This window comes from Neoarius graeffei, chromosome 6 (genome assembly GCF_027579695.1).
Source record: "Neoarius graeffei isolate fNeoGra1 chromosome 6, fNeoGra1.pri, whole genome shotgun sequence".
Taxonomy (NCBI): Eukaryota; Metazoa; Chordata; class Actinopteri; order Siluriformes; family Ariidae; genus Neoarius; species Neoarius graeffei.
In genome coordinates, this window is record NC_083574.1 from 1,125,627 (window position 1) to 1,147,395 (window position 21,769).

At 42.8% G+C, this 21,769-nt stretch overlaps 3 protein-coding genes across 3 annotated transcripts; 1 reads left to right on the plus strand and 2 right to left on the minus strand.

The window, feature by feature from the left end:
- Positions 1-312: 312 nt before the first annotated feature.
- Positions 313-3,821, minus strand: syt1b (synaptotagmin Ib). The gene is given in 8 exon segments (XM_060922809.1): positions 313-703; positions 801-1,014; positions 1,104-1,225; positions 1,585-1,752; positions 2,192-2,359; positions 2,453-2,560; positions 2,641-2,816; positions 3,629-3,821. Coding segments are annotated over 8 exon segments (1,353 nt in total). The 3' UTR covers positions 313-499.
- Positions 3,822-8,098: 4,277 nt separating this feature from the next.
- bbs10 (Bardet-Biedl syndrome 10) lies at positions 8,099-12,895 on the plus strand. Its single transcript, XM_060923133.1, has 3 exons — positions 8,099-8,290; positions 8,583-8,757; positions 9,129-12,895. Exons 1-3 carry the CDS (start codon positions 8,272-8,274, stop codon positions 10,744-10,746), a joined length of 1,812 nt encoding a protein of 603 aa, XP_060779116.1. The 5' UTR covers positions 8,099-8,271; the 3' UTR covers positions 10,747-12,895.
- A 4-nt stretch (positions 12,896-12,899) lies between these two features.
- Positions 12,900-21,030, minus strand: si:dkey-30c15.17 (acetylcholinesterase). Its single transcript, XM_060923132.1, has 8 exons — positions 20,134-21,030; positions 16,968-17,169; positions 16,384-16,517; positions 15,601-15,728; positions 15,355-15,473; positions 14,333-14,473; positions 13,881-14,053; positions 12,900-13,784 (listed from the first exon to the last, which is right to left on the minus strand). Exons 1-8 carry the CDS (start codon positions 20,794-20,796, stop codon positions 13,332-13,334), a joined length of 2,013 nt encoding a protein of 670 aa, XP_060779115.1. The 5' UTR covers positions 20,797-21,030; the 3' UTR covers positions 12,900-13,331.
- Between the last annotated feature and the right edge of the window lie 739 nt (positions 21,031-21,769).

The following is a 21,769-nucleotide window of genomic DNA, read 5'->3' on the forward strand; positions in this document are numbered from 1 at the left end:
ACGCGGACACGGGGAGAACATGCAAACTCCACACAGAAAGGCCCTCGCCGGCCCCGGGGCTCGAACCCAGGACCTTCTTGCTGTGAGGCGACAGCGCTAACCACTACACCACCATGCCGCCAAAATGTGACCAGCAATTAAAAAAAAATGCTGTTTTTCCAAAATAAATGCCCAACAACTTGTTTTGCATCTGTTTATTTAAATAATTTGCAATTAATTACAATCTATGATGTTCATCAGACTAGAAGATTTTAGTGAACAATTTAAGCTAATGAGCAAATCAGAAACTAACAAGTTTTGGGTGGCAAGAAAACAGCACAGAGTCATTTGGGAGCCAAAGGAGTCGATTCTTATTGCTTTGACTCACCGAAAAGAGACAATTGCTCATCAGTGCGTTTCATTAATCATTGCACAATAAACCTGGATAAAATTCAGAGTTGAGCTTTGCGTTGCAGATAACTGATCACATGACTGCTGATCCCCACTTAGATATGAAGTGTCATTTCTTTACGAGCTCTGCGTCCACATCCTCGTCAGGTTTAAGAGCGTGCCACTGAGCGAGGGGTCTCCTCGGACTGGCCAGCATGCCCTCCCAGTGCCGCCGCTCCGTCCCCGAGCTGTTCATTCCCACCAGGATCTTCCCAATGGTGTCGTTCTTACCGATCTTATCATAGTCCAGCACAGTCACTATGATCTGAACTTTCTGTGGAAAAGCACAGAATACACTCATGATGCACTGTTACACTTTAAATATTACTGATCTGGAATAAATGATAACTTCTGCATCGTTTACTCAGCACCTCAATTTGTTCTGATGAAATCTCAAAGCTGAAAGATTCATTGTAATATGGATTCAGGGTGTTTTTCTTTATTGTTGTCTTCTTCTTCTTCAGTCTTTTGCCATTCTGCATCAGGTGGATCTTCACATAAGGATCTGAAATGAAAAATTAGCACCACATTTCCTACCTGTAAATTTAATGTGAAAATAAATAAATTGTAGAAATACGTCACAGCCTGTATAAATCAAAATAAATGATGTGGAAAATTAGTCACATGTCCATGTCAAATTAATGCAAAAAATAAATTTGTTGGTTCTTGTTCACACACCTGAGAGACCACCTACATCCATTTTCTTGAGGTTTTTGGCCTCCAGGATGACGATGGTGAGTTTCCCGGCAGTGGGGACGTAACGCAGGGACAGACAGAGGTCACCTAACTTCTCCTGCTGCGAGAAAAACACTAACATCACTAACGCAAACATCTCAACGAGGAGGTGAACGTGGAGCTATACATTAAATTACAATATTTTGATGTCCTGAACATAAACAGTTACTTCATGCACCTGAGAGAGATTACATCTGCATCATAGATTAAAAACAAAAAGAAAGTAAGTTAAACATGTTGGATGAAGTGACGGAGCGATGTGATCATGAGAAACTGTACAGAAACGTAAACTGTCCTGAAGGCGTCAGAAAACCTAAACCTCCAGCTTCACCTCTGACTGTTACGCAGCACTCACACTGGAGACTCCTTACAGAAACATTACATGAACATATCGTTTTATTTCCTCGAGCTTCCTCATACCTCTTCATGCTCCACCTTCTGCAGTTCCCGCCATTCTTCGGTCACATGACTAAAGTCGACGTGGTTCATCGGCACTCTTACAGCTCCGATGGCATCGTGTTTGGAGAAACGATCAAAATCATACACGGTCATGAGCAGAGTCTTTCCTCCGAGCTCTGAGTACGGAACCTGTAGAGACAATTTCACGTTCAACAACAAAGATAACAGTAAAATGCAGGAAGCGCAGCTGCTGAACTCTGTCCTGAAGTCTTCAGTTAAAGGGGTTTGTGTATAAATGAAGCTGTAAACGTGTCGAATCGCTCCTTTCACAGATGGAACTACTTTCTCAGAGGGAGGAGTTTGTGGTAGTTGTGTGTCTCTGATGGTGTATTGATTCCACAAAACCTTCAGGAAAGTGTAAAGGAACCGGAACTACTTTTTACTGCACTGCTGCAGTGTGTGAAAGTTACAGAGAAAAGTGTGCAAGAGCAGCTTTGGGAAGAAGATTTTCTCTCACGTCTGTCTCCTCTGAACACCGACACTGTTCCTGTCGAACGGCTGCACTTTTACATTTCTGTTTTACACACCGCTGTGAGTGAGTTGATGAATCAGTGATGTGGACTCTCACCTTAAAAGTGAAGCACTCATTGAAAATGGGGTTCAGAGTCTTTCTGTGGATTTTAGTCTCAAATTTTTTCTTCTTGTCGGGGAGGAGACAGAGCTTCACGTATGGATCTGAAGTCCCACTCATGTCCATGGCAGCCAGATCTTCTGCCTGAATCACTCTGACAATGAGCTGAGATCAAAGATAAAAGAAAGAAAATAGAGCAGAGAAAAGGAAGGAGAGAAGGAATGTTATAGAACTCCTTTCACTATGAGCAGTTTGTACCGTGCTCTCGGTGAAGTTGTAGTCGAGACTAAACTGAAGTTTTCCGAGATTCATGTCGTCTTTACACTCCGGCTGTTTCTCCTGAGGTTTGGAATCATGATGTGGAATCTGAAACACATTCAGTCTGCAGTCAGAGGTCACACACGACACGACATGACAGCATCTCTTTATATACGATCTGACAGGACCTGCGTGATGCCTTCATCTCTCACAGTTGACATGCCGATGCCGTCCTTTCTGCTCTTCTCTTTCACAGGTTTCTCCTTCTTCCTCTTCAACACAAACTTCCTGCAGATGCAGAAGCAGCAGCTGAGAGCGAGGAAGAGAAGGATGAAGCCCAACGCCACCAAAGCCCAGGAGGGAACTGGAGCGATATTCACACAAACAAATTAGGATCCAAATTAAAACGTGTAATAGTATATCTCACGACATGGCATTTACATCCTGAATGTTTTGGGGTTTTTTTAAATGTTATTTGAGGATTTTCTCCAGCTATAAACTTTACAGGTGCTTTTCAGATTGCTGTAAAGAGATCAAAACTCAATCCAGCCATCAGAAATAATTTTAGACTGGTTTCTAACCTCCATTTTTTAATCATTAACAACAAGACAGTTTGAGTCAGATTTACAGAGATACAGCATCTGATATAAAAACACTTCATTTCTCTATATTTCTTCTTTTTACACTTTAGCTCTTTTACAGTTAATTAGAGTTAAATAAACACTGTGTGGTGCTGTATTAATAAAATAATGAAGCTTTTGAATTAGCTGTTACTATAGAAACGATAATGTATTCTTCTATCCAGGATGTTGGGTCCCTTGGCAAAGTAAGTCCAGTCACTCCTCTGCTTTTGGTCATGGACAATTTAGAGTAGGCAGTTAACCTACTGCATGTCTTTGAACTGTGGGGGAAACCGGAGCACCCGGAGGAAACCCACACGGACACACACACGGAGAACATGCAAACTCCACACAGAAAGGCCCCAATTGGCCATGAGGTTCAAACCCAGAACCTTCTTGCTGTGAGGCAACAGTGCCACACAATAACATATTGGGAGTGCATTAATATAAACCTGTGCTTTTCAGCTGCACTACTCTCAGAGCTGCTGTTATAGAGAATTAATCAACACCTGACCAATCACATAGATAGATAGATAGATAGATAGATAGATCCTACAGTGGACTTTGTGAAGTTCATTCAGCAGTTTGGTTCTGGTTGAGATAATTAATTCTCCAGGTGGTACTTGGGGTGGAGCCTGAGTGGGTGGAGCTTCAGTAGGTGTGGGAGCCACAGAGGTATTTAGGTTCTGCACAGGTGTGTTAGAGCCAGGAGACGCAGCCAAACCAGCCTCCATATCAGTGCTGTGCATTCTGTAGGAAACCAGACAAAATAAAATTTCAGCTGTGGAGATTAAAGATGAAAACACATCTGATGAAAATCTGATAACAGAGAAAGTGCTGTTTAATTCTGCTACTTCTGAGACAACTTTACAGAAATCATTTACACTGAGGACATGTCCTTCCACTTTTTGAAAACCTTTAATTGAAATTAATAATGAATAAAGTTAAGTTGGTAAATATCATGTCATAAAGAGAAAGACATCCATCCATTATCTGTAGCCGCTTTATCCTGTTCTACAGGGTCGCAGGCGAGCTGGAGCCTATCCCAGCTGACTATGGGTGAAAGGCGGGGTTCACCCTGGACAAGTCGCCAGGTCATCACAGGGCTGACACATAGACACAGACAACCATTCACACTCACATTCACACCTACGCTCAATTTAGAGTCACCAGTTAACCTCACCTGCATGTCTTTGGACTGTGGGGGAAACCGGAGCACCCGGAGGAAACCCACGCGGACACGGGGAGAACATGCAAACTCCGCACAGAAAGGCCCTCGCCGGCCACGGGGCTCGAACCCGGACCTTCTTGCTGTGAGGCGACAGCGCTAACCACTACACCACCGTGCCACCCAACTTGCAACATGTTAAAGTTATTTGTCGGAGTGTTTGGAACTCGCGTGTGTTTGAAGAATAAAACATTACAGTAGAAAAACCTGCTAAAGTGCATTTCAGTGCTCTGACTTTACTCTGAGAAAAGATGTGAGCTCAATCAAAGCCCTGTGACGTCATGGAAATAAAACAAATCAGTGAAAAATGAATTGTGTGAAAATAAGAGAATCATATAAAAGAAAACGAATCAAGTGGAAAATTAAAAAGATGCACTCCTGTGAAAATGTATGAAATGGAACATGTGAAGTGTCTAAAGACCACAGGTGAGAAGTTTGTGTGTCTTTCTGTCAGTGAAAGTTTTTAACCTTGAGATTTTCTGAGAAATGCAGAGTAAGAGTTTATTGATTTTCACTCAAATCACAGAGAAATGAGACGCAGTGACACCACTCACATTACGCTGAACACACACACACACACACACACACACACCTAGAACAGCACATACAGTACAGAACACACACACGTGCGTGTAAATCCTGCTTTTCTGATTTATCCCAGTGTTATCACTCAGGACTGAAGAGAGTGATAAATTATGTGACTTTATTATTATTATTATTATTATTATTATTATTATTATTTACATGATCGGATTAAACATCATCAGGTTTTTAAAACGGGAAATAAAGCTGTAATCAGTGAAGATGGAGAGAAATGAGTCTTACCTGTCTCCCTGTGAGTGACTCAGATCAGGATTTAAGGATTTAATGAGAGTCTGAGGCTCAGATCTGACTGCATCACTGCTGCTGGAGTCTCAGAGGAACAGATTACAGTGAGGAAGCAGAGGTGTGTGTGTGTGTGTGTGTGTACTAGTACTTGCTACATACTGAGGAGCAGAATACGTTTTTTCTCAACATAGTGAGGATATTTTTGTGAAGTGAGACATTCTGTCTGTTCCTCAACTTTTTCACAGGACTGTTTGAGGGTTAAGTCTCAGTTTTAGAGTTCAGGGTAGAATGAGGTTTTGGTTAGGGTTCGGGTAAGGGCTGGGGTTAGAATAAGGGCTGGGGTTAGAATAAGGGGTGGGGTTAGAATAAGGGGTGGGGTTAGAATAAGGGGTGGGGTTAGAATAAGGGGTGGAGTTAGGGTAAGAGGTTGAGTTAGAATAAAGGCCTCTGCATGCTCTTGCGACAAGGCTTTCGCAGATAGCTTTTCGCAGACAGTTGTAATTTATCGTTGAGCGGGGAGTAATAGGTGTGCGCGATGTTATTCACCGCCACAACGCAAGGGGGCGCGAAGTCGCGAAATCGCTAGGAGTAGGTGGTGGGTGTGGTTAGTGGAGTGTTTATCCTCCGGTTACTTATAATGACTAGAACTGGAGTCGTATAGATGTACGTACTTCCTCACTTCCTCGATCAACCGCTCTTCGTGCTGCTCCATCTTCGCTCGTGTTTTTAAAAATGCCGGTCGTGAAAACAAATCAAACCAGGAAAGTAGGGAAGCGGAAGTGCGTGTACAGCGGATGTAGAGTGGACCAATCAGAGCCCTCTTGTCTGCGACGCTGTCTGCGAGGCTTCTGCGGTGGTCACAATTTTTGGGAGGTGCCCGCAGAGCGTCTGCGAAGGTGGGGGGGCTACGCAGACGCTATCTGCGACACTGTCTGCGAGGACTGCGTTGTCAGCATAAATTGGCCTTAAGATGTGGGTTGGGATGAGGTGAGGTTAGGGTAAGGGGTGGAGTTACAAAAAGGGGTGGGGTTAGGGTAAGAGGTGGAGTTAGAATAAGGGATGGGTTAGGATAGGGGTGTGTGAGTGAGAGAGAGGTGTGTGTGTGTGTGTGAGAGAGAGAGAGAGAGGTGTGTGTGTGTGTGTGAGAGAGAGAGAGAGAGGTGTGTGTGTGTGTGAGAGAGAGAGAGAGAGAGAGAGGTGTGTGTGTGTGTGAGAGAGAGAGAGGTGTGTGTGTGTGAGAGAGAGGTGTGTGTGCGTGTGCGTGTGTGTGAGAGGTGTGTGTGTGTGTGAGAGGTGTGTGTGTGTGTGTGTGTGTGTGTGAGGGAGAGAGAGGTGTGTGTGTGAGAGAGAGAGAGGTGTGTGTGTGTGTGTGTGAGAGAGAGAGAGAGAGAGAGAGAGAGGTGTGTGTGTGAGAGAGAGAGACAGAGGTGTGTGTGTGTGTGTGTGTGTGTGAGAGAGAGAGAGAGAGAGAGAGAGAGAGAGGTGTGTGTGAGAGAGAGAGGTGTGTGTGTGTGTGAGAGAGAGAGACAGAGGTGTGTGTGTGTGTGTGTGTGTGTGTGTGAGAGAGGTGTGAGTGTGTGTGTGTGTGTGTGTGTGTGTACAGTGAAGACAGTGTGAATCTTACCTAAAAGGCCCTGCTTTTTTTATACTTTGCTTTATTTTAAACACTACAGTTAAAATGATTTCTTACTTTTGTGATTTATTAAAGAAACAAATCCGTAAATAAGTTTATTCGCTTCTCGTCCTCAGCTGCAGCTCAGTACAGGATGCTGATGTGAAGGAATGTTTCAGGACCAATCACTTTATTCTTAATTCACAAAGATAGATTTAAAAATGAAATGTAACTTCACCGTGTATTTGATTAAATTGTGCATATTTATATATCTATATATTTCGGGTGTCATCACACTCATCAGCATGGACATGACTTTTACACCCAAAGGCTGTTTCCTCTCCTCACTCTGTTTTTTTTTTCACATTAAAAAGAAAACAGGTATAAAATGTAACTCACAATATCTGCATTTATTACATTTATAACATCAAAGTCAAACAAAAAAATCCTGACAAAAGAACCAATTATTCTCTGTGGCATCTTTTCAGGAACATACTATTGATTTACATGGATATAATGTTAAATAGTTCATTAATCATTAAATAATTCATTTTATATTATTGGAAACATGGAGCAGAGATTTTCATCATCAATAAATTAAAAATAATTCGTTCAAAAATAAAATATAAATAAATAATAATCAAAAAGTAAATATTTGGAGTAATATGTTGATTTATTTACTTATTTTATTGGAAAGAAATTAACATACTATTATTATTTACAGTTGAATGACATCCGAATTCATTTATTAATTAAATACTATTTAATTTATAATAGAAAGCAGTTTGATAATTCACCAAACAATTCTATTTTGGTTAAATTGCTGATTTCCTTTTTGACTGGAGAGCAGACAGTGCATGGTCTTAGACACTGTACAGACACAACATGTTACATTACATTAACAGATACCCTCATGCAGGGCATCATGCCCAGAGAACAGACCCAGCCTGGGGAGCAGTTTGGGGTTCAGGTGCCATTCACTGCTGGTCCAGGGAATCAAACCAGAAACTTTTTAGTCCCAAAGCTGCTTCTTTAACCATTAGGCCATGGCTTCCCCGTGGCTTTAAGCTGATGATAATATGCTCAAAATGACGCTGTAAAACTGTGAGCAGATAAAGATAATTAGTGCTGTTTCAGTACAAAAATGATTGTTTAAATTTGTAAGTATAAATTTTCCGCAGTGAAGTCAGCCTCAGTGGGGTTTTAACTTCCCCATGTAGTGTCACTGTGTGGCCGCTAGATGGAGCTCGTTACACAACACACACTGATCGGCTGGTGAATGGCGCTGCGTTATTAAGCGCGAGTCCTAAAAGCGGCCACGAGATGGCAGCAGTGTTTCATTCCCCTCTCACTCAGGGACAGAGAAGAAGAAGCAGAAGCAGCAGCAGAAGAAGAAGCGGCGTCTCCTGGATGCGGAAGGCGAGCAGCAGGAAAGCAAAATGAAAATAAACAATATCTTTAAGTTAATTTTATTTGAAGAACATTAATCAGTTTATGATTATAGAGAAATGTAAAGCATGTTTTGGGAGTCATGCTGGGAAATGGCGAAGGTAAAATGAGCTCGATGGTAATTTACAGTAGAAATGATTCATAAAGTTTGTAAAGTAAAATTAAAATGTTTTAATAATTTATAAAGAACATATCTGTGTAATTTCATTTTCTGTTCATTTTAAATAATGCACATAATAAATAAAAATGTATTATAAATGAAAATAAATGTATTAAAAATATTATAAATGTAAATAAATACAGAAATGTATAAAAACTTTTTAAACATAATGTACACTCCTACACTTCAGGTGTTCATCCTACCTCTGTGTGTGTGTGTGTGTGTGTGTGTAGGTGATCCCCTGCAGGCGTCCCTCAGTGTGGTTGGAGCGTTGGAGTGTGTGGTGCGGAGGTGTGTGGGGCCGAGCGGTGGGACTGTGATCCTCACTAAAGACACGGGAGAAACTTTAATCACCAAACACGGATGCCGCGTCCTCACTGCACTGCATCTGGAGCATCCTATAGCCAGGTCTCGCTCTTTATCACACACACACACACACACCGATAAAATCTCACATGGGTCTGAGCATCTAAGAAATGATGCTTAAGAGTCACTGTGTAGAATTTCAAAGATCAGATACCTCTAAAAACATTATTATTATTATTATTATTATTACAGAGGTTTCAGTGCCACTTGGTTGTGATTGTTGTGAAAGATGTTTTACCTGCTGTAAACTCACCTGTAGAGAATAAAATAACAGCCTCCATGTGTCAGTGATGATTCCTCTTTATACCACAGGAAATGTCACCATGGTGACACTCCCAGACCCTCTCGCTGTTTCACGTTGTTTCTGGTGAGAAACAAATTCACTCATTCCCGTGTGTGTGTGTGTTTTGTAGGACGGTGCTGGAGTGTTTGTGTGCACACGATCATGTTACAGCAGACGGCTCAAAGTCGTTTATCCTCCTGCTGGCAGCGCTGCTGCAGGGAATCCGCGACTCTGTGCATGACACTGTACACACACACCGCCGCCACGCGTCCTGGAAACTGGCCAATCAGCTTTATGAATTCTGCTGGGACGGGTTGGATGATGTCATAGCTCATGGAGTCATTCCTTACGCCTCATCTCTGTTTGGTTCCGGAAGATGTGAGCTGGAGGGCGGAGTCTTGGCTGCGTTGGTGGGCGGATATGTTGGTGGGCGGGTCGGTCCTGGTCAGGTCGAGGTTCTCACGCCGCTGCTGTGTGAGCTGTACACGAGGGTCGGACATGGAGACACGGACAGTGCAGCCGTCTCATTTATTCACTCAAACTTCTCTCGGCTGCACACGGCCGTGTCAGGACTTCACAGCGGCCAGTCATGCGTGGTGGAAGGTCTCCTCCTGGCTTGTGATTGGTCCTTTTGGAAAGAAACAGACGGCCCGGTGAAGGCGCTAGTTGTCTTTGAGAAATTAGACACATGTTATGATGAGAGAGTGAGTATTCAGGTTCAGGGTAACGGGACATTTCAGAGTGACAGCATTGTACAGCAGAGATTAGCGACACTCCTGCGCCTCCAGGTGGACGTCGTGCTATCAGCAGTGAAGCAGCCGGACTGTGTCTTGGCGTGGGCGTGGCTGAACACCGTCTCTGTGCTGGACTGCTGCGATCGGGAGCAGCTGGACCTGCTGTGTGAACTGAGCGGAGCAGAAACGCTCGCAGTGCAGCCACTGATGCGTGTCGGGATGCTAACACACTGCCGCCGCTTTCAGCTCGGAGGACGCAGATACACTAACGTCGGGGTCACGCACACGTCAGTACACGTACACTCCCTGGTGCTGTGTGCACCTGCTGCAGGACCGCTCCAACAGAGCGTCAGTGTGAGCCAAGGCGTGTCCTTCATGCTGCAGCATCTGAGTCGGTCTCACAGACACAATGTCTCATCATGTCATCACGAGCAGCATCTCACATCCCCACAGAGTCTCGCGTCTCCACAGAGTCTCGCGTCTCCACAGAGTCTCGCGTCTCCACAGAGTCTCGTGTCCCCGCAGCTCCACCCACCATGTCCAAACCTGCCCCAGTGCATTTTAAAGTCTGGTGATGTCATCCCTGTGGGAGGAGCTTTTGAGTTTCTGTTCCATCACTCCTTGCTGCGCAGTAACCATGGTGACCCTGAGAGCCGGAGACTCCTTGCCAAGGCCGTACTGAGCGTGCCCAGATCTCTGCACACCCGCAGACCTGGAGATTTCCTGCAACATCTTGTGCACTTTACGAATAATCTGCAGCAGCACCATCCAATCGGAGAGCACAGCTCAGGGTCAGAGTTCATGTGGGGTTTGGGAGCAGATGGATCGGCGAGCGTGTGTGTCGAGCCGGTTTGTAGTAAACACCAGTTGGTGGCGTCTGTTCTGCAGTGTGTGAACAGACTGTTGCGTGTGGAGACTGTGATACACACGTCCAGGCCACTCGCCCTCGCAGCACCGTCCAAGCTGGACACTGAAGATGATGAAGATGATGATGATGATGATGATGGGGCCTGAGGCCATGTGACTGATTTCCTCTAAAAGTGATCTACATGTCATTTAAATCATTAAAATAATATTCATGAATGTGTAAATTTGGAAACAACCCCCACATCCTTCAGCCATCCCTGATATTTTTTCACTGATTTATTTAACAAAAAAAATCTATCAGAATCTATTTGTCTGTTACCATGACAACCACACTCTCTTCATCACTAACATTAGATTGGTGGATGGATAAAGCCTCTGCAGCTAAACATTAGCATGTTGTTATTTTTTTTAAAAATTGCATATTAGATCTGATTGGTCCAGAACTGTTGTGTTTATTATGTGACATCACAACCTGAGCTCAAACGATCACAATTATCACACAATAGTTCCACAATCACTAAAACAACCACACAAGCAGTGAAACAAACAAACACGCCCACAATCACTCCAATAAATATTCCAAATAACCACAAAAACAAACAACAAAATGAAGTTTGGGTCACACCTGATTCCGCATGTTTAATCAGTTCAGCTTGGTCTCTAATCAGACGTCAGGCGCGTCTCCTTCGCAGCTGGAATGAAACCCTGTAGCCACGCCCACCCCCTGCAGACCACACAAACGCTACAAACCCAAACACAGTGATGGTGTGCTGCAGGTTTATGAGCTGAATACGCCATGTTCGTGGTTTTTATTTTTTATTCCAGAAAAATGTTTCATTTTCATCATACAGTATGTTCAAACACCACACTAACAAAACACTCACTCTGCAGGAGTTTAAACTACACCGCTGATTCCAAACAGTTGGGACGCTGTGAAAAATGTAAATAAAAACAGAGTGAAATATTTTGAAAATCCTTTTCGATCTATATTCAATTGAATACAAAACAAAGGCAAGATATTTAATGTTCAAACTGATAAACTTTGTTGTTTTTTGTAAATATACGTTTATTCTGAATTTAATGTATACAACGCGTTCCATAGAAGTTGGGACGGAGCAACAAAAGACTGGGAAAGTTATGGAATGCTAAAAAACCCACCTGTTTGGAACATTTTACAGGTAACCAAGTTCACTGGTAATTGGACAGGCTCAGTCCTTCACAGGCAGGGATGGGGTGAGGTTCACGACTTTGTAAAAAAACTGTGTGGGAAAATAGTCCAACACTTTAAGCACAACGTCTTTCAATGTACGGTTTCAAGGAATTTAGGGATTTCAGCCTCGACAATCAATAATACCATCAAAAGATTCAGAGAAACCTCTGCACGGAAGGGACAAGACCGAAAACCAACACTGAATACCTGTGACCTTTGACCCCTCAGGCAGCACTGCATTAAAAACCAACCTGATTGTATGAAGGACATTACTACATGGGCTCAGGAACACTTCAGAAAAATGCTGTCAGTAAACACAGTTCATCGCTGCAAATGCAAGTTAAGACTCCAGCAACAACATCCAGAAACCCTGGTGAATTCTGTGGGCTGGAGCTCATCTGAGACGGACTGAGGCACAGTGGAAATGTGTGCTGCGGTCTGACGAGTCCACTTTTCAAATTGCTTTTGGAAATCATAGACGTCGTGCCCTCCGGGCTAAAGAGGAAAAGGATTATCCAGATTGTTACCAGCACAAAGTTCAAAAGCCAGCTTCTGTGATGGTATGGGGGGGGGGGGGTTAGTGCCCATGGCAGGGGTAACTTACACATCTGTGACCGTTAATGTTGAAAGGTTCATACAGGTTTTGAAGCAACATGCTGCCATCCAGATGACGTCTTTTTCAGCGACGTCCTGTTTATCCCAGCAAAACAATGCTAAGCCACATTCTGTACGCATTACAACAGCATGACTTCATAGTAAAAGAGTGCAGGTGCTAAACTGGCCTGCCTGCCTCCCATTGAATATGTGTGGTGCATTATGAAGTGCAAAATACGATAACAGAGATCCAAACTGTTGAGCAACTGAAATCGTATATCGAGCAAGCATGGGAAATAGTTTCACTTTCAAACCTTCAAAAATTTGTGTCCTCAGTTCACAAACACTTCCTCAGTGTTGTTAAAAGAAAAGATGTAACACAGTGGTAAACACGCCCCGTCCCAACTTTTTGTGGGAAGTATTGCAGGCATCAAATTCAGAATGAGTGTATATTTACATTAAACAATAAACTTTATCAGTTTTAACATCAAATATCTTGTCTTTGTATTGAATTCAATTGAATATACTGTAGGTTGAAAAGGATTTTTAGATTATTGCATTCTGTTTTTATTTACCCTTTTCACAGTGTCCCAACTTTTTTGGAATCGGGATTGTATAAAAAAGACAAACGAATTTGATCTTAATTCTTTGATCCAAATCAGAGTTAGTTTAATTGTTAAGGACACAGTAAGTGTCGGTACCGCAGTGAGATTAATCTAACATGAATAAATGTGTTAATTAGATTTTACATTTTAAAATGTTATGCAGATTTATAAAAAAGCCGTGTAATTTATATACTTTCCTCAGGCAGGATAAAGCTGATTACATTTAAGGCACATTTTCCAATTTTATATACAGTATATTTATTTTTCCAGCTTTGTAGTTCATAAACCGATCATGTCAATGGTTATTGCGTCACTTTCCTCCATCAGTAAATATTCAGATGATCCCAGAAGTCACAGAAATGATCTCTGTTTCCGTGCTGAAGGTGAGACTGCAGAGTTAAATTCAGAACTGGCCATCCCTCAGCAGGGGCGTATTTCGGCCACCGAGGGAGCCTCTGGTTCCTGCAGAAATGTGTGTGCTCTCTGTGGGAGTTCGGATCTCCGGAGTGAGCAAATGCCCCCCAGTAACACACCATCTGATTGGCTAGGTGACTCTCCCGAACCGTGAAGCTGAAGTTCGTCGCAGGAGCCGAGTCAAACAGGAACGGAAGCTCCGCCCCATGACAGACGTGATTGTAACAGAAAGTCAACCCTGCCCATATTTTGTGATCCGAAGGGGCGTGGTCAAATACGTACATCCACACGGCTCCGCCCATACTCATCGCAGAGCGAGCGGACCACCGAGCTGGACACAGGAAGACGAAATCCGTCACGATCTGAATCAGAAACAGAGACATGATGAGTGATTTACTTCAGTCATTTCTTCATGTTTGAGTGTCCAGGTAGCAGTTTGAGGATTTACTGAGTCTCACCTGAGACAGCATGGTCCGTTTGTCCACTTTATGGTAGACAGGGAGGTATTTTTGTAGAACTCTGAGCGTGTGCTGTTTGAAGATGGCGGTGGTGTAGACGATACACTCCAGCACTGACACTGAGCCATTGAAAGCTCCGTATACAAAGATCACACCCTCTTCGGATGTAGTTCCTGCAGGAATGCAAAGCTTAACTTCATTAAAACTCAGTGAGAAAATAAAAAAATATACAGAATGCAGAGGTTAGTGTAAATATTTAAAGCCTGGAGTCCACAACTTATTCACAACGTGGTGTAATATAATGCTGAATTCCAACATAATTTCAGTAAGAACTTCTCACCACAGCTCTGCTCTGCTCACTGCTCTTCTACTTGTCACTCAACTCTGAACATCACACTGCTTTTTTTTTAATAAAGAGATGATGAGGATAAAGTGTACTGCGTGTTACAGACCCATCAGAACAGGTTTATAACTCTGCCAGCGACCCTCCTGGAAAGCTGCAATCGGCTGCTCTGTGATCAGTTCTCTGTCCACGTGCGGCCCCCACGTCTCAAACATCTCCAGGAAACGGAACGGGTTGATGATTTTAGAACCTTCAGAAAATTAAAGGAGGTGAAACAGTGTGTTTCCATCATCTACACGTCTCCAGGACGGTTCTTTTGAAGGGTTCTTTAGGCACAACTCCACTGAGGTTCCATAACGCTCCAAGATTCAGAAACTCTCCATATGTATATAAACTAACATTCTGACAACAGGACATGAACACATTTATTCAGAAATCATTCTCAGGAGCATTTAGACCTTGACTGACTGTATAATTCAGATCGTATAACTGTCAGTGAGTAAACAGATTACAGTGCCACGTTTAAATGACTTATTTCAGTTAATTAATACTTTTTGTTATTGTATGTCAATGACCTGAAAGAAAGTGATTCCAAAACAAATCCATAAAAGACAAATAATAATAATAAGCTGAAGCCCCGTCCTGAAGGAGGACTCCACAGCTCGTGCTTCAGCACACTGCAGGAACCCGTGGCTGTTATGTAAGATGAAGCTGTAGGTGATGCAGAGTAAACATGCAACGGTGATATCATTTCAAATCCACATCAACATGACGAGCACGGAGGAGGCTGCGACTAAACATGGTGTTCTGTAACTTTAACTTTTAAAGTTTGGAGTTTTGAATTTTGCTGGCTTTGCTGAATCATCACAAATCAAAAAACACCCTTTAGGAACCACTTATTCATTAAACTCAGGTTTTTAATATGTATGAAATTTGGGTTGAGCTAATGAATGGACGTTTTAGCTGGTAACTGCCTCCAGGATTTTAGCAAGAGTTTAACAGATTCCTCCAACTGCATTCCAGGATCTAAAATCTCCCCTTGTGGAAAAGTGGCTGAAGCTGTGTGAGTTCCTGGAAGTTCTTGGGTTCCTGCAGTGGAATTACAGAATGTGTGCACACCCGCGTGTGTACCTGCTAGGACCTGAGCCTTCAGGACGGTGTGTTTGCTGAGGGAACGAAGACACTGAAGGTCAGATGCTGAGCAATTCGTCTGTTTCACAAAGTTCCTGCCCAACTTCAAGGCATCCCACCTACAATATCACACTCATCACGTCACTGTCATTACAAAATCTGTGATTATGTAATAGTGCGTGGGTGTGGATGTGCGTGTGTGTGTGTGTGTGTGTGTGTGTGTATGTAGGTGGGTGTAGGTGTTACCTGCTTTTGAGGGGGATGGAGAAGGGCTGGCTCTGTATGGTAGCGTGTCTGAACAGCGTTTCACTGCTCTGCATCATCAAGTGTAAACACACTGACTGAGCACCAGCACTCTCACCAAATAGAGTCACCTACACACACACACACACACACACACACACACACACACACACACACACACACGTACTGGAGGGATGGATGGAGCATTGTTCTACCAAAAGACATTCCTTCAAAAAAAACCCCTAAATTGTGGTTTTCATATCAGATCATTTTTACTCATTTATAGTTACATTTAATGTTGTGGAATGTCAGTGAAATGAGCGAGTTCCTGTTGTCACTTATGTTACAGCAGCTATAAACAGTCATTCCCTCTCCAGTCTCTCTTTATTCTCTTTCTTTAGCAAGACAAAAATAATTGCAGTTGGTTCCATCGTGTTCCTGAGAAACTGTACAGAAGTGTAAACTCCTCTGTCCTGAAGACGTCAGAAAACTGAAACCTCCAGCTTCACCTCTGACTGTTACACAGCGCTCACACTGGAGACTCCTTACAGAGACCACACACACACACACCCCTGTGAATGAGCTGTTACTATAGAAACCATAATGTATTAGAATGAGAGCATTAATGATAAATAAACCTGCGCTACAGTCAGAGCTGCTGTTAGAGAGAATTAATCAACACCTTCTGACCAATCAGAGACATCACAGTGAATATACTGTAAAAGGGCTTCAGGAAAACCATGATAAATAGCACTGTGTTGCATGTTCATCAAGCACCACACACACCTTCATTGGGTCTCCACCAAATGCAGCAATGTTTTTTTGGACCCAGTTCAGCGCCGCCTGCTGATCCAGGATTCCGTAATTTCCCACTGCAGATCTCTCAGGATCTTTTCCCGTCACCAGAAACCCAAATGCTCCTGTATAACACCGACAATTAATTACAGATAAATAAATATAAAACATCAGAACACCAGTGAAAACAGTGGATGGTGTCTCTCACGTGAGCAAAATAACATGTCTGGTTTGCACATAATGAAGAGCAATTTTGCTTTTTTTACCTTTAGTATGCAAAATAGTGGGTGGAGGCAATGCAAATTGATTCATTTATCACCTGTGACTTACTGCAGGCTGAACAGAGACTGTGTGTAAATGAATCCTCCTGAATGGCAGGGAATACATTTGCAAAAACCTGCTTCCAACAAATTACTGGATTTATAGTGTATTTGATTTCCATATCAATCTCAAAATCCTCATTTCAATATTGTTCCCTCCCACTAATTTGCATTAGACATCATTTACATGATTATGGTTTGTAAATCACCTGTAACACATCCCCTAACTCACTGCACACACAAATTATTACTCACCCAGGCGATATTCTACATTTACCACCACAGTGTTGCTATGGTTACTGATGAAGCGTCCATCGTACAGTGGTTTGGAGGCGGAGCCAGCAATGAAGTCGCCCCCATGGATCCACACCATGACAGGAAGGCGCACAGAGGTGTTCAGTGAGAGATCCACACTCACAGGAACATACACGTTCAGGTACAGACAGTCCTCACTCACCTGAACACACACCACGTGTCAAAACACTGTATCCATGGTAACGGGCAATTTTAGCAGAATTCAGTTTATTATTCTTCAATCACGTTATTGTTTGCTTTGTAAAGTGATTTCACTTTTTAAGAAAAAAAGGAAGACTCATTGGCTTAAAGGTCTGATGACACGTTTTTGACATCTTTGGCGATGTTTTATAACATAAAAAGTAATTCCCGATTATCCATATATTAATTCATGAAGGCACCTATTTTACAAGTTATGATAAAAAACGCGGCTATTTGGGCAAATTTGACGGGGCTGCAGCACCCAGGAGACGAATGAGGAGGAGGAGCTATATGACGTCAGCGAAAGAACCTTCCTCCTAACTTACCAGTTTGTTGTTGATGCGACAGGTGTTCAGTTTATCATTATATATATATATATATAGTTATTATGCCTTTGCGTTGTGTTGCCGACTTTTGCTCCAAAACCCACAAGGATGGGGTAAGTTTATTCAAGTTTCCCAGAGATCCCGAGCTGCATGCGAAGTGGGTGAAGCAAGTCAGGCGCACTCGTGACAAGTGGGAGTCCTCACCAACATCCGTCCTGTGCTCTGAACACTTCGATTTGGATTGTTTTGACACCCTTCCCAGCTTAAAGGAATCTCTTGGGTGTTCAGTTCAGCACAAACGTGTGTTGCTACCATCAGCAGTGCCTACAGTATTCCAGAGGGGGTCTACTAGTAGCTATGCCGGATCCAGCAGTCGCCTGGGACAAGCCGACTCCTCCAAACACAGTCCTCCTGTCAGAACATGTGTTGAGAAATGACATAAGATAAAGGTACGTAGAGCTATAGAGTGCTCCGACATGATGCTAAAAATAGTAACCATGCGGTCTGCGCGGCCATCTTGGAAGTGACTCGCTCCAGAGCGCTCATAGAGTACACATCATAGAGTACACATTCATGATAATCATAAACGTAATCATAAAGTCGGCATGATATCAGTCATGTATTTGCTTGTGAAAGCTTGCGGCTTTCATGTAACTGCCGCCTAGCAACGAGAGGCAAAGGGTAAAGAGGGTAGGCATCATAGATTCTATTCGGAAGAGATCAATACACGATTGCTTAAAAATGAGGTATTTTAACAATTTGCATCTGTTTTGTGATTATCGTGACACTTGTGTGTTCTATAGAACTGTATGTCTTATCAGCACATTGAGGATCTTCCACCGAAGGCTTTAGCAAGTACTCGTAGCAACACTACACTTTACCCTTTGCCATGCGTTGTTAGGGAACGGTAGCAAGTACCCCGATGACCAACTTCAAGAATCTCATCTCATCTCATCTCATTATCCGTAGCCACTTTATCCTGTTCTACAGGGTCGCAGGCGAGCTGGATCCTATCCCAGCTGACTACGGGCGAAAGGCAGGGTTCACCCTGGACAAGTCGCCAGGTCATCACAGGGCTGACACATGACACAGACAACCATTCACACTCACATTCACACCTACGCTCAATTTAGAGTCACCAGTTAACCTAACCTGCATGTCTTTGGACTGTGGGGGAAACCGGAGCACCCGGAGGAAACCCACGCGGACACGGGGAGAACATGCAAACTCCGCACAGAAAGGCCCTCGCCGGCCACGGGGCTCGAACCCAGAACCTTCTTGCTGTGAGACGACAGCGCTAACCACTACACCACCGTGCCGCCGACTTCAAGAATATGTAGAAAAAATTTAGAAATTATACTTTCCAAAAGTCATTTGAGCTTAGTGTATTGCATTTCCATTTATATTGTAGGTTCTTGCTGATGTTTTTGCGGAGTATGACGCAGCTGCTGAATCAGAAGCTGCAGAGTTTGTATGTACTAGTTGTGAACATTCACATTATTATCAATCTCATTTATTTAAAATCAGATAAAATCATGCCATCATGATCACTGCTTAAAGTACCAGTATTTGGTTGTTGAAGAGCTAGCACTAGAGAGTTCACCGGCGTTTTCATGCACCATTTCCATTGAGTAGAACAGCCAGTGAACCGCAGCGTGTTCTTCCGCTGACATCACAGCATGGCCGCGAGCCACGGACCCAGTTTTCTTGCGCTGTGCAATTAAAAGTTGGATATTCGCGTAACAACAGCTTCTTTTCACGTAATTATAACAGAAATCTAACGTTTGCCATGTTGTATAGTTTATTTAAGAAATTGCATAGAGTCATGTTCGTGTCATCAGCACTTTAAGTGTGTGAAGGTAAAGAAAATCAGCTTAGTCTTGATATTTATTTGAAATAAAATAATTTGATTACCAAAATAAATCTCTGCACTAATTCCTAAATATTTAAAACATGATTGTTCATGGTGCTAAACTTTTAAGGGTTAAACCATGGAGAAGAACAAACTACATTTTTCTCCTTCATTTCTGCCACATTGACGAGACATCATGAAAATCCCTTACAGATTTCTAACGGATCCTAATGCACTCTTAAAACACGTGTTGAAAATAACACAACTTGCGTTGTTTTTTAACACATCTCTATGTCCAGATTGGGACAACAGAACTTTTGTTCATTTTAACACATTATTTGTTATTTGTGCAATTTTGGTGTTAAACATTTCTGAAATATAACACAACTCTTGTTGAAATTAAACTTGCACAAAAGATGTGTTGATTTCCAACACATTCGTTTTAAGAGTGTGGGCTTTAATGTGTTTCTGGTGATCTGTAATGGTCATTATAATGGAACGTGTTGTTCCTAATGGTTTATTCTGATCTGCTCATGAAATAAAGCTCTGTAAATATTCCCTGATGTAAATAATTATGCCATTTCCCATTACATGATGGAAAAAAAATTACAAACACATTATTTTATTTTGGTATAAAATAAATTGGTATAATCCGATTTTCGTGGCTTTCACACACTGTAGTGAAAATGAAGTTTTAATTAAGAGCTCCACTCAGTCAGATGAGATCTCATGTTGGAGAGAGGATTACCTTATGAGGACACTCTTCAGAGAATTCCCATGCACAAGCCTGCATGCACGCTGGCCGAGGGAACGTGGCATCATATGGCTTCGTCCACTGAGACACGGGTTCAGGAGCAGACCACCGTTTTGGGCCCACAGGAGGGGCTGCGTACGGAATCCCATAAAACACATGAGCTTTATTTAGAGTCAGTCCACGAACCGGACCGGAGTGTGTGAGCACAACAGGGCCTTCGGTGGACTCCGGTGCAACATCTGACACTTTATCCCACATGACTCTGTTTAACTCCACACCAGATCGACTCGTTCCATCACTACTGTAGTCATTACACTTAATGTCATTACACCCGATATCATCTGAAAGTTCCACAAGCAGCTGATTCGAGTCAGGAACTGCAGGTTTATTTCTAGGCCGAGGGTTTACATCAGGGAATTCAGCCTCGAATATCTGCACACTGTACTGATTATTCTCCAATATGTCATTACGTGGTGCCTTTTTGAAAGTCATGCTCCTCACTCCTCCAGTCTGAGGCGTGTAATACTCATTATGTGCGAAAAGACTGTGTGTGACTCGTGAGTCTTTGCCTCTCTCTTGCCCACCACACACCAAGTCTGGGGTCGTCATGGAAACCAGCATGAGCAAGGTTACTCCAGCGACCGATGAGCGAACCATGATGAGCTCCAGTTGATTTCACACCAACGGAAAATGAATCCCAGAGATGGGTTTTACCCACACATAAGCTCTCTCTCTCTCTCTCTCTCTCTCTCTCTCTCTCACATACACACACACACACACACGCGCGCGCGCGCCTTCAGCTTGGGTTTACTCACGTGCTTACTCAATTCTGAACCTCCGCTTCAAGACTTTTTTATTTTCCCAGAAACTCTGAAGTCCTGCTTGCTTCTCTTCAGTCCTTAAACTGAGTGAGTGGAGTAGAACTGAACTCTGTTCCATTAAATGTCTTGTGACATCAATACCCCCCCCCCCCCCCCCCCACACACACACACACAGGAAGGGCTTTGTGAAACAAATCAGATTATAAGCACCAGGAGATCTTGATAAACTTCTTCAAACTGCTCACATGCCTCCAATTAAATGTTTTAACACGACATCCACATGCAACTCACATGTCGTTCTTTAATAAATACATAAAAATTGTTGGTAAATGACTGGTATAAGGAAGGGGATGAGGCGGAGTTACTGTGACCGCTCTGAAGTTGATTATTTTCCTATATCTGCACATCTTGAAGTGTTTTATTGCTGTTCATGTTGTGAACAGGTCATGAACAGCACAACACTTTCTCTTTCTCACCGCTTCATACTCAGTACAGCACCTGCTCATGAACTGTTAATGAACAGAGCAGCAGCTAACAAACATGTGACTCGTTTCTATCCAGCCTGTTGTTACTGGATGCTTAATAATCATTTAAATTTTTCACATACACTTACTGGCCACTTTATTAGGAACAGCCCTATATCCACCTGCTGTTCTGTTTTGTAATCAGCCGATCCCTCCACATCAAATCCCACAGATACAAATCAAGAGCTTCAGTTAATGTTCACAATGTTCAAACATCAGAACGGGAAACATTGTGATCTCACAGTGTGACTTTCTTTCATTGTGGTATGGGTGTTGGTTTGATCC